This window comes from Rhipicephalus sanguineus, chromosome 2 (genome assembly GCF_013339695.2).
Source record: "Rhipicephalus sanguineus isolate Rsan-2018 chromosome 2, BIME_Rsan_1.4, whole genome shotgun sequence".
Lineage (NCBI taxonomy): Eukaryota > Metazoa > Arthropoda > Arachnida > Ixodida > Ixodidae > Rhipicephalus > Rhipicephalus sanguineus.
This window is the reverse complement of record NC_051177.1, coordinates 36888004-36901460: the sequence shown is the minus strand read 5'-3', so window position 1 is coordinate 36901460 and position 13457 is coordinate 36888004. Positions and strand designations below refer to the sequence as shown.

General features: G+C 46.1%; 1 protein-coding gene across 1 annotated transcript in view; it reads left to right on the top strand.

Annotated features, from left to right (window-relative positions):
• Positions 1–7760, top strand: part of LOC119382746 (zinc finger protein 91) — a 32096-nt gene extending 24336 nt beyond the window's left edge. Inside the window, exons 17-21 of the mRNA XM_037650575.2 lie at positions 828–1088; positions 3500–3674; positions 5791–5984; positions 6334–6611; positions 7259–7760. Coding sequence (XP_037506503.1) covers positions 828–1088; positions 3500–3674; positions 5791–5984; positions 6334–6611; positions 7259–7589 — 1239 coding nt within the window. The 3' untranslated portion in view covers positions 7590–7760. The remainder of the gene's footprint in view (positions 1–827; positions 1089–3499; positions 3675–5790; positions 5985–6333; positions 6612–7258) is intronic.
• The last annotated feature ends 5697 nt before the right edge of the window (positions 7761–13457 follow it).

Sequence of the window (13457 nt, the reverse complement as noted above, 5' to 3'; positions counted from 1 at the left end):
AATAAATATGTTGCGACAACTGTCCTGACGAACTCGGCATGTTTGGTTATCTTCATGCTACTTGTTTTTATTGCAGCTTGTTGTGCAGCTTGTAAAGTAGAGTCTCCGATGAAGTCAGCTTATGAAATGCACTTCCCAACTTTGTGCATTTAAAAGCCACAAAATTAACTTTTGTGCCATTTTTGATGTGAGGAGGTCAAGTTAACTGTGCTTGAAAGCAGTAGTCAAATCACAATCTATGTTTAGATGGACGTTCTCGTGGGTTCATACTCTGAGTGAGGTTGAAACTGCGAAAAAACGAGGACCTTGTTTTTTTCTTGCAGTTTTAAAGGGACACTAAAGGCAAATATTAATTCGACGTTGATTGTTGAAATAGCGGTCCAGAAACCTCGGAGTGCTACTTTTATGCCAAGGAAGTACTTATTTTGAAGTAAAATCACGTTTTAGTGGTCTGCATCGCGTTAGAGCACTTCAAATCACCCACCTCTGCAATGCCTCAAAAGCCTGGTTCCCTATAGAAGTGAATAGTTAAGGAACTCTGTCTTCGCTTTGGCATAGTAAACATGGGTGGACGGCTGACAAATCTATACAAGTTCTTGCTATATGACGTGTTACTATTGACAATTGTTTGGTCGAAGAGCTGTTTATAAGAAAAGGTTCATAACTCTCTCTCTCTCTACTACAGGTTTGTGTTCTCCAGCTGGGTTGGATAGGTGTAGTCCTATAAAACACGTCTGCTGCCTAAAGCATCAGGCTTGGAAGGTTGCTTTCAAGAAGTAATGTTTGTTGCTTGTTTTTAAGCTCTTTCTTTTTCTCATCACTGTCAGGCATCACTGGAGCCCCTGAAGAAACACTGCGCTCAGTGTGACTATATGACCTTCAACCGGCGCAGCATGGTGGGACACATGCGTCGTAAGCATGGAGAGATGCTCAAGTGTCCACAGTGCCCGGGCCGATTTGCCCAAGTAGCCGAGCTCACACGCCACCAGAGATTGAGGCATGGCTCTGTCGGCCGCCAGCAGTGTCCCCACTGTCCTCGTAGCTTTGTTTGCCCCAAGCTGTATGGAGTACACCTCAGCATGCATCAGGTACTATTCTTTTTCTTTTATTGCAATGGCAATTATGTGGATGCTTAAATGGGGCGCCTCAAGCATTTTCACCTCCATCGAAAATTCGGCCACAGCGATCGGGACTCTACCCCGCGACCTTCGGGTCAGCAGTCGAGCACCATAATCACTACTAGACCACTGTAGCGGGTCGTAGAACTGCTGTGTTTATGCACTAGCCTTAGAGGAATGCGTAAACACAGAGCCAACAATATCAAATATTTCCCCCGGTACTGACTAACGCTTACAGCTTTCCATTGGTTTTATCTCCTGCATTGCCTAGGTGCGACACTTTTACTACTATCATTGCGGTGCTCCTTGTTAAGCTAGCCTTGCAAAATTCTGGGCAGCTGCCAGGCTGCTGTTCATTCTGCGCAGCAGCAGCTGCTTTGTGTGCTTCATCATGCCATGTTGCACATACTACGTTTAATTTTTAACACCATCCAGAGAATTTGCATGCAGTGATTTAGTTTGTTTTTGCTACCAATGCTCGGCCATCCAAGTTTACGAGCTATAACACTTATCAGATATAAAAGAAGTGAATATAAGATTCGGGTGGTGATGTTTAATACAAATTCTCATCTCCTACATCAAAATTGAGTATGTGGGATTTGATATGCGGTCAGTTAAGAAAAGGGAACTTTTGTTTTATGCATCTAGATGTTTGTAAGTTCTAATAGAAACATGTATAATACATTTGCTGACTAACTTTTTAGACTGCTGTTTCTTTTTTTGACCTGTGGGATTATTCAGTCTTCCTGCGGCTCGGCACCTGTGCTTTTCATCTGTGTACAAAGCTGATAACCAAAATTTTGGATGCTGTTCAGTGTTTCACTTATAAAAGAACTTGCTAGTAGCCTAGTTGGTACTGTTTGCTATAAGACACAAGTGCTGCCAGTGTCATTGTGTTCGTGTTCCTTCCCTGAGTTGTGCATCCTTTTAGTGGCAATGATGTCTTATAGTTCCATGCATGAACCCTTCAAGCAACGGGGCTGACATGGTGGCCACAAATAAGGTTGTCGCCATTTCGGCTGGTGCAAAAGCACAACAGGTCTATGGATCTTAACAAGACAGATACCCGGGAAGGCTGAGGCTTGAAGTGATAGGAAATCTACAAACAATGTAATGTTACTGGGGCTACTATACTGTTTCGAGAAATGCCATTGGGGTGTCGCCTGTGGGCAGTGCCATATTTAGCAAAATTTCACAATAATTTGTCAATATTTTGCAAACAGATCTCTTCTGTAAATTTCGTTTCGGCTAAAGCAGGGGTCTCTAACATGCAGCCCATGGGCGCCTCGGTAGCGGCAAGGCTCGCACATGACTATCTTTGTCCCATAGTTTTTTCATTTTCTTAATAAGTATGTTCATGAGCTACACAGACGTGACTGGTCTCAAGCGTTTTCCTCGTGAGGCACCCCGTGCAGTGTTGGGTAACGGGTGTCTCAGCTTGCGACTGCTTCTGCGCAGAGCTGATGGACGAAGCAAGGTGACGGTGAGTTAAGGCAAATTTATATATATATAAACAGAGGCATTACATATTCGGCGCTGGGGCCGACAGCTTATGGGGCTCGCACAGCGGTGCGACGACGACCCGGGATTTCTTCGTTCGCTGTCTCCCTCTCTCCGCGCAGCTTGGTTCTTTTATAGCCCTGGGCGATCGCTTGCATCAGCCAGGAGTTCGAATCCTCCAATCGGGAACCGCCGTTGGTCGCTGGCTCGAACCGGATCCGCAGATGAGAGGGCTTGCCGCACGTTGCGGGAGAGATTTCCGTCTGTTGCGTCAGCCGCATTGCCGGAGTTGCGAGGGATTGCGTAAGACTCCCGCCTAGTTGCATCAGCGGGTGTTGACGCTGGTTGCGTCAGACGCTCTTCCAGCTTGAATGCCTTGTCGAAGCAAGGAAGTTTGGGTTGGGAGCTCTGGCATAACAGCGGTCACCATATGTTTACGTAACCATGGAACAAAAACTATATCTCGGAATCGCTGTCCAAATTTTAGTCATTCTGGAGATTGGTATCGATATGTTTCTCGAATCCCGATGCCAAATTTACTTCAGAAATGACCCACATATGAGATGTGAGAAAGGTCTTCCTTCAAAAGGCAATGTTAGCTGACATTTTGTTCACCCCTCCCCTCCCATCCAGCTCCAACCATCTTTACTATACTGGCCCTTGTGGGAGACTAAATTTCCTGACTGCGGCTCGCTAGCTGAGGTGAGCTTGAGACCCCTGTGCTAGAGTATACAACGCATTGTGCTTTGCTGACATGGGCAATGTAAAACGATGGAAGTCTTCACAATTGGCCGTTAGGATTGGCCCCATCGAATCTTCTGCAACTCGTGTTGGCCCATGACCGAGTTGCGAATCTTCAGATCGTGACATTTAATTTGCAGGAAGGTCGAGGCCATGAGTGCACCATTTGCAGGCGCCTGTTTGAGAGTGAGGCCATACTCAAGCACCACAGCGACTCACACACAAGCTCCAGCAATCGACGTTGCAAAGCCTGCCTGCGTGTGTTTGCCACTACCTACCACTTGGCGAAGCACGAGAAGATGTACACGACACAATGTGTGTATTAATTTGCCTTCTGCCATCTCCAACCCCCCTTGTTTTCTAGTGTTTATTTCTGTTTCCTTGAGGTAATTGTTCTAAGAAGTCCAGCATTGCTGTATAGTCTGCGACTATGGTAATGCTGTCTTACTACTGCATTAGCATAAAAAAAAAAGGACAAACATTTCAAGTAAAGCATGGGACAGTGTATTTCTATAGAAGAATTTAGATGAGTGTGCAGTCTTTAATATTTGAATTAACCTTCAGCAGAATCCTGAATTCAGTTTTTTGGCTTGCAAAAGTATTTTTGTTTAAGGACTGTTTCAAAATATGGAAACTTACATTTTTACTTGGGCCATACATTTGAGTAAACCTAATCATACATGTATGCTAGATTAGTACTTAGCTGTGTCATCATCATCATCATTAGCCTGACTACACCTACTTCAGGGCAAAGGCCTCTCCCATGTTCCACCAATCAACCTGGTCCTGTACTTGCTGCTCCCACGTTATACCCACAAACTTCTTGATCTCCCTGTCTCCCCCTAGTGTGTTTGCCATTTCTTGGAATTCAGTCAGTTACTCTTAATGATCAGTGGTTATCATGCCTGTGCGCTACATGCCCTGCCCATGTCCATTTCTTCTTGATTTCGGCTAAGTTGGCCTTAACACTCGTTTGTTCCCTGACCCACTCTGCTGTCTTCTTGACCCTTAAGGTTACACCTATCATTTTCCTTTCCATTGCTCACTGCGTCGTCCTCAATTTGAGTTGAACCCTTTGTGTAAGCCTCCAGGTTTCTGCTCCGTAGGTAAGTACCGGTAAGATGCAGCTGTTATATACGTTCCTTCTGAGGGATAGTGGTAAACTACCATTCATGATTTGAGAATGCTTGCTGAATGTGTTCCACCCCATTCTTATTCTTCTAGTTACTTCAGCCTCATGGTTTGGGTCTGCGGACGGTGGTCCTGAGTAGACGCTTTACAATTTCCAGTGCCTCGCTACCTGTCGCAAAGCGCTGTTCTCTTCTGAGATTGCTGCTCATTACTTTAGTTTTCTGCATATTAATTTTCAGACTTACCGTTCTGCGTTCCTTGTGCAATTCAGTAATCATGAGTTGCAGTTCATCCCCTGAGTTCATCCCCTCATCAATGCAATGTCATCAGCGAATCGCAGGTTACTCAGGTACTCTCCATTAACGTGTATCCCTAACTCTTCCCAATCTAGAGCCATGAAAACTTCCTGTAAGCACGCGGTGAATAGCATTGGGGAGATCGTGTCTCCCCAATGCTATTTGTGTCTCCTCTTAGCTGTGTATTTAGTGACAACTGAAATTATGTTCTGTGCTGGCTGCAACCATGTGCCATACCTCACAATTGCTCTATGCTGCACTGTATCCTAAGCAGCCTCAGCTTGGCCTGGCATTTTCACTACGACACTTCAGTGAAATCTGTTGGATATGCCTCAGGGCATAGCTTTGCTAGGATGGTGAAGGCCTTGAAGGCTACAACTTGGGCCAACAGTTTGTCCACTGTGATGAGCTTCAGTTTGCGAATGAGCCAACTCAAATTGGAATTACTCTACAGCAGAAATTCATCAAAATAACTTCTTAATATTGACAGTACAACACATATCGTAATAAGGTTTTTCAGTGTTAACAGTTGGTATGGGGTTAGTTGTCAAGCATACTTGTTTTAAGGAAAACAAAACTGTGTAAACAGTCTGGATGGTTTAAATGCATGCTTATGAAATACAAAGTGAAAAAGCAGCAGAAGTTTGTGTTGTTGGTGGTAGAGCCAGGAAAGATCATGCGGGTAACTAATGAAAAATGGAACATTCAAGGACCTGTGTGGAATTGCTGAATGATACATAAGCACGTATGGGCATTTGCTCTTTCTATGTCTAAGCATTATTTTAAGAAAAACAGTTGTAATTCTGCGTCGTGACTTTCACCTAACTCTTTATGGCTGCTATTGTTAAACATTGTTGGCGAAGGCACTTCTCTGATAGTTGGCTCATAGACTGTTGGGAGCATTTTAGAAATTACAACATTCAGAAGTCTAGAGGTCATGTTTCATTTTATCCATTCCACGTCATTTGGGTGAAGAGCCAACTTAGACTGCCACGTTCTTGCAGCCCCTGATGGTACAGCGGTGCTGACATGCCCGAGCTTACCTCCCAAAGTCATTAAACGGAGGAAAGATCGGCGATCTTTCACACTGACATGCGACCAGTGCCATTTACGTTTCAAGTACCAGAGCAGCCTGTCTGCCCACAAGATGGCATTGCACGGAAAGAGCTCGAAAGACGGGAGGTCATTAACCTGTGAGGTAAGGGGGTTTGATGGGAGCAGTACTTTGGGTTTTGCTTAGATGCCGCTGAGGATTTTATACTATGCTGCTGTTTTGCAACATGAAGTTTCATTAGTGACGTTAATCTTAACTACAGTTATTTAATTCTATCATCAATCAGGGTTTTTCTTCTCATGCTATCACTGATTGCATAAGGAATCTAAAAGAGTAACACTACATTGGAACACACTTGCAACATTGTCTTCTAAAAATCGCGTTCATGTTTATTGTAAGCTACAGCGTTTTTTTCTAACCTATTACCGAAATTGGCAGTGAGAAGGCTTAATTTATGTGAAGTGATTGTAAATTCTTTGCATGTGGCATGCAGATATGCGAGGAAAGCTTCGTTTCTATGATGGGCCTGTCGTCGCACATTCGCACTCACACGGGCGAGCGCCCATTCTCTTGTGGAGAGTGCGGCGCCAGCTTTGGTCAGTCGAGCACACTGCGAGAGCACACGGTCCTCAAGCATAGTCGTGCCTTCCGGGAGACCTGCCCCCTTTGTTCCAAGGGCTGCGTGTCCAAGACAAAGCTGCGAAGGCATCTACAGGCTGCTCACAAGGCCCTTCTCGTCTGTGCACAGCCTGCAGCGCCTAGGCGCTCAACGTGAGTAGTGATCGTCCCTTTCATTATAGCGATGTGTTCATTCATTTGTCTTTTCACTCATGGCAAAGATGATTACACGTATGTGTCAGTGATCCAATCCCCAGCCATATTAGCTGCATATCATAGCATTCATACTTCAGACGTACTCGTACACTTAGATTTAGGTGCAGATTGAATAATAGTAGGTCAAAATTATTCCACAGGCATCTAACGCGGCATCTTTCATAGCCCAAGTGTCGCTATGGCTCGTTAAATGCCATCAGTCAATCAGTTTGTAATTTCTGAGGATGGTGTGTTTGACACACGCACCCCAGTCATACAAACATGTGGACAGACTTACACAGGTAGAAGAATCTTGGAATAGGCTAGTTGGTTGATCATGTTCATCATTGATGTGGATATGCACAAGTTTTGCACACACGCAGGTTTACTAATGCAGACTAGAATTTGGGCTGTAGCGCATATATTTCGTATCCTTTAATTGAAAAGAAACGAGCAGTGCATACACCTTTCCCGTGTACATTCCAAAAATTTGTAAATGTGGAGGAATAAAGGAATAGTAGACAGAAGTTTTGCTACTTTGTTCCACAATCATGTGATAACAGCTATAAATGAAAACTGTCTTTGGCTGCATTTTCTTGAATCAGGTCCAGCACTGCGTCAACTCCAGCTAGAGCACCGCAACCAGCCACTTCCGACGACACGGACACCTACCTGTTACCCGACCTAGTGAACACTGAGGAAACGTACGAGGCACCAGAGGAAGAGGGTGCGGTGCTGCAAGAAGGAGAACTGCAGGAAGGTGAACTGCAACAGGGCATGGTTCCGCAAGTGGTGGCAGTGACCACACGAGCTGATGATTCCAACCTGGCTGTGGCAGTAGACAGCATCATCAACCTGATGGTGTGCGACACCCTGATAGAGACCAACTGCATTGAGCTGACGAGCGAAGAAGCTCGTGGAGATGAAGAATGTTGATGGTGGCTGTTGTGGAAAGCTAGAGAGCAGCAATTATAGTGGATGCACCGACTTGCCAAGTTTATTGATAACTTCCGCCAGGGTTTTCTGGCACTTTGGGAAATTTTTACATGCGCTTAAAGTTTAAGCAGTTTTCAAGTATAAAATAAAATATAGTTTTGGTCATTTTTTTTCCTCGATATCTTTGCAATAAGTTTAGGTAAAAAGTGCTCTTTAACTGCTCCTTGGGTGATGTTGCAAACTCATTTGCAAAGGAATTTGAAACATTGCTTGGGGAAGTGTTGACTATTTGCATAGACAGTGTTAATATTACATATCAGTGGCATTACCATTGGGGGGGTTTGGGGAGTTCACTTCTCCCCCCTTCAAGTTTATTGATGACATGACACGCACACGAAATGTCTTTGTCGTCATATACACCTTTTCAACAAAGAGGCGGAGCACCCCCTTTCTGGACTGTGGCATGGGAGTACAAAGGCAGATGCATGTTGACTTTGAGGGGTCACGAATACTTGCCACAGCCCAGAAGGGATTATGGCAGCACCCAGGGAGCCTTCATTGAAAAGGTGGATAAATACCAAGTGGGCACAACGTGCAGCAGAGACATGGGTGGCTGCAGAGGCTCTTCCCAGTTGCCTTCATGAGCATTTGCCAATAACATTCCATCCCATAATGGAGATCAGGCCTGCCTCTGCTTTTACAGCGAAAGCTGTTATGAGATCATTTCACCGGCCGTTTTTGGTGCCGTAGTTGTCCGCCGCCGCCGGTGTCCGTAACCAGTATCGCTCGAAATAAGAAAAAAAACTAAATAAGAAAAAAATTCCAGGATGGAACGAGGTTCGAACCTGGGCCCTCTGCGTGGGAGCCCAGTATTCAACCTCTGAGCCACGCCGGTGCTTGAAACTGCTTTGCAAAAAGGTCCTATACAGGCTTCATGTCGGGAAGGAACCACATTAGCATATGCAATATAGCGTGGTAGAAGAGTAAAATAAGCACCAAGCGTCGCACAACGCGAATTATGTAACCAGGCGTCATACAATGCGAATTGCGCAACGAGTAGGTTGTTGAATGCTTCCAACCCATTACAAAGAGCTCTGCCATAATTCTTCATCGTCATCACGCACATCGTCAACGAAGTACGCATAATGCCTTACACGCGTTTAGCAGGTACCACGGCTGTCTGTAAAATGACGAAAAATGGCACAGTGCCTACTGCCCTACTTCTAAAAAATTACAATGATTTATAGCGTAGTGGGTTCCTCGCAAGTGCACTTCTGTTGGTTGCCAAGGAAGCCCATAAGGCTCCCATGATCCATTTCCTCAGGGTCTCAATAAAGTAAATTCTCTCTCTCTCTCGCTCTACGTTTCTCCGGTTAAAGTGTGTTATAAAGCGTGGTGGGACAGTTAAATAACGACCGGGCGTCACACAACATGCATTACGTAACTAGTGGGTCGTTTAAAGCTTCCAACCCATTACAAAGGGCGCAACCATAATTATTCATCGTCATCAACCGCCGCAACAACAAACTGCACATAATCGCTTACATATGGTACCTCGCTTCTTCGCAGAACAACGAATAATGTCGCGCTGGGTGCTTCCAAACTTCCCAAAAATTACGCTTTGTGGCGTAGTGGGTACGTTGCTAATATACCTGTATTAGTAGCCACAGGAGAGTTTATAACGTGCTGTAGAAAAGCCGCTCTTCCAGCTTTCGCTGTGACTGTGCTGCGCTTTCCGCGCAGGCCTGGCGTTTTTTGTCATAGCACTCGCCTCCAGCCTTACATCTTGCCTTTCTTGCTGCATGGTGCACTTTCGAGGGTGGTTTTGTGTATGCGACATGGAAGTTCGACATACAGGGTGTTTCAGCTAAAAAGCACCAAGCATTAAAAAATTAACATAGGTGCTACGCATCCCCAATTAGCGCAGTACTCTTCTGAGCCATATAGAGCACGTCAAAATATTTTTTCCAATCCGCCAAGCTCGGTAATTAACAAAGATTGCTTAATGAACTTTTTAAATAGTAACTCTAGAGAAAAGTTTCCACTACAAAAGTTGTAGTGCTTGTTCAGAAACATTGAATTTTTAAATTTATGCTAAGATAACTCCCCTGCTTAATTTTTTTCTGGCCTTCCTTTAAAGTGCGCGAATTTTAAAAAATAGCACGTGACTGCCGCCTAACGCGCGGCGCTTTTAGTGCCCTCAAATGTAAGTTGAACGAATTATCAAAGGCTGCTCCGTGCACGAAGGTCGATTGAGCAGGCTACCGGTGACTGAGATGGTCGCTAAATGATGATAGAGGCGTACCATCCAAAACAAAAACAAAAAAAGATCTACGAAAGAGCGGCCGTCACGTGTGAGTGAATCTTTTATCTCAGTCCTTCATCACGCTGTCACCCTCGCCCCTTCCAATGTGTTTTTTCATTGGTGCGAAAGAAGAAAAAAAAAAATGCCTACCCTACATCAAATGCTACCTACGGTCTCATGTAGCATTTGCTCCGTGGCTGCCGCTTTTTTGTTGAAGAATTTTTATTTGTTGTTGTTGAAACGGTATGCTCATTTCGTCGCTTAACGTCCATCGCAGTCACCGATAACCTGTTACACCGATCTTCGTGCACGAAGCAGCCTTTGAAAATTCGTTCAACCTACATTTGAGGGCACTGAAAGCGCCGCGCGTTTGGCGGCAGTCACGTGGTATTTTTTAAAATTCGCGCGCTTCAAAGAAAGGCCGGAAAAAATTAAGCAGGGGAGTTATCTTAACACAGATTGAAAAAAATCAATGTTTCTGAACAAGCGCTACAACTTTTGTATTGAAAACTGTTCTCTGGAGTTATTATTTAAAAAGTTCATTAAGCAATCTTTGTTAATTGCCGAGTTCGGCGGATTTAAAAAAATGTTCTGATGTGCTCTATATGGCTCAGAACAATATTACGCTAATTGCAGACGCGTAGCGCCTATGCTTAATTTTTTATTACTTGGTGCTTTTTAGCTGAAACACCCTGTAGTTAATGTCTTGTGACCTAGACGTTCCTTTGAGAATAGTGATGAGCTTTTCTCTTGGTATTCAGCTGTTTTCATGGCATACATTAGTTCTTAGTACATTGCAGGCACAGTAATTTTTGCAATGTCCAAAGGTGGGAGGGACCCTTCAATACGGAAATTCTATTGGGCACTTTCCACTGGCTGAAGGTGCTTGATGACGTAGTTTTACAGTGTGTCACTGCCAATTTGGGCCAAGCTAGCCAAGCTAACTATAAAGGAGCGCAACGAGATATGAATCTGTGACCACCGGTGTTTTGATAGCGGTAGTCTCGCACATGCTGTTATGTCTTTTTTGTCGTCCTCGATTGGTTAATGAGTGGAAACTAATAGCCTTAATAAATAATTACTCGCATCATTGAGGAAATTCGGGTGTCTAATACTGCTTTGCTTTCAAAAACATTCCGAACCACGAACTTGTATACGATCTGGAATGAACCTTCGATCCATCCATACGCATGCGCAGCGTTCTTCTTTGGGAGGGGGGAGGGGGGGGGGAGAGCGAGGGTTATACCGCAGCGCCCCCCTCCCACGGAGGTCCTATGCAGTGCATTAGCCGCCCCCCCCCCCCCCCCGGCCTTCCCCTCCACCCCTTCTGCGCGCATGCCTATGCTTGCATCCATAAACTTGCAAATTTTGATCACAGCAATGACGGATTTATGTTGTGTACTACCTTCAATGCATATAAACCCGCCCCTGCCTCCGCTTGGGCGTATTTATGGCGAGATAACGTGCACCCAGAATGCACTGTGGCATGGTGTTCTCGGAGGCTGCGCTCCTATTGGTTCGCGTGTCGACCAACCACGGCGTTTTCGTATCGGCACGCACCCGTGACGCTGTTCATGGCGCGGCGGGACATACGAAAGTGGGTACTGAGGCAGTGTGGTCGTCGAAGACGCCTGCGGAGGCTCGCTGAGAAACTTGAAATCTTCAAGGACCACCACGTTTCGCTGCTAGAACCACACCGCTCCGTTTTCGCTGATGCAGAAAGCATTTTGTACGCGAGAAGTGAACACAGCCACACAGCAAACGCAAGACGACGGCGGGATGGCGGAGCCCATAAGGCCTCGCTGCAGCTCCAAACGCCACAAACGTTATTTCGGCACGCACGTTCCGTCGGCGATAGTTTCGCTTGTTTGATTTTTGGCGGGCCAAGCAGCGTGCCAAAAGCATTGTCGTTCGTAGACGCTGGTGCGTCCGGCGCCTCACAAAAGTGCAGGTATCGCCGAACGTGAGCACTCGAGAATTTTGCCCCACAATGAGATCGTCGTGGTTGCCATCATACAGGGGCGTAGCCAGAAATTTTTTTCGAGGGGGCGGGGGGGGGGTTCAACCATACTTTATGTATGTTCGTGCGTGCGTTTGTATGTGCGCGTGTATAAATACGCCAGCAAAACAGAAAAATTCCGGGGGGGGGGGGTTGAACCCCCCCCCCAGCTACGCCCCTGCCATCATATACCTAATATACCGTAATTACGGTGTTCTAGAAACCATGTACCAACAGTAGCCACTGTACCAACAGCACGTCATGTTTGCTGATACGAAAATGCGGCGACTGGCGGATTGTCACCATTCAAACCAATGGCGGTATTTTGTAAGCATTCCTAACACGGACGGAGGCGGTCCGTCCGTTTGAGTCGCACGCGATTGGTCACTGTGAGCCATATTTCGTCGCGGCGCTCGTCACGGCTCACATTGACCAATCGCGTGCGACTCAAACGGACGGACCGCCTCCGTTCGTTTTAGGAATGCTTACAAAATACCGCCATTCAAAGGTACCAAAGGGCGCGCAGCACGGTGGCGCGCAGTCTTCGAGACATCCGTACGATGTCCGTACCGCAGTGCATATGCCATTGGTAACGTCTTGTCTTTGTAAACACGCAAGCCGGCTATTCGTTTAGTTAATGCCTTTTGCACGAATTCGGTGTTACAAAAGCACATCCACAACGTTGGCATTCGGCGACGAGAATGCGCCTTGCGCAGGTTCAGTTGCGCGACAGCACGTGCTTTTTGCAACAGCGATGAAGGTCCCGTCACCACGAAAATTGCCGAAGGAGCCCAATGAAGCTATTCGTCTCGGAGGGTGTTCTCTGACCATGTCTCTGACGTGGTCCAGTTAGCCAATGTGGCTGCCTGGAAGAGTCAGGTGCCGTGTCCACTGAAATCACTGGATTTCGCAAACTGCACGCGCCGCCATTAGTGCCTCGATCCCTTTGTGTTTCTTCCGGTAGGAATTGAGGAAAGTTCAAGATATATAAGAAGCAGGGGCGTGGGCAAAGATTTTATTCGGTGGCTGAAGGTGATCTGCTACGCTGGTAATGCGAGGGGAGTTTGTTATTTCATATTATCCCAGCTACAGTTTCCGTTAATGCCAGGATATATAGGGTTTTTCAAAACCGTGCGCGCGGACCGTGGCGAGGCGAAATGAGCGGCCGCGGGTCTAGGCATCTGTTTCACAGAACGTCCAAGGCGCGTCAGCATTTTTTTGACGGCGACACGCGGCAACGAAGCGCCGTGGTCCCTGATAAGCGATAGCTTTACGGTCCGCGCGCATGGTTGTTTGGCTCGAAGTGTGCATGGTTGACAAGACTGAGGCGTTGAGAGCGCCGCAATACGGTAGCGCATGAGTGCAGTCACGTATTTTATTTCACACTTCTCGGAATCCCATTGCCTGCGGGCATTGAAAAACCACTCATATTTCACGCAACGTCACTGCACTCGGTTCCAGAAGTGCGGTGTACGTCTGCCATTCGTCTGTGCCAGAGCGTCGTGCTAGGTGGTTTCCGTACAAACAGTAAGTACTTTTTCGTTGCTAATGTATATACTACGAT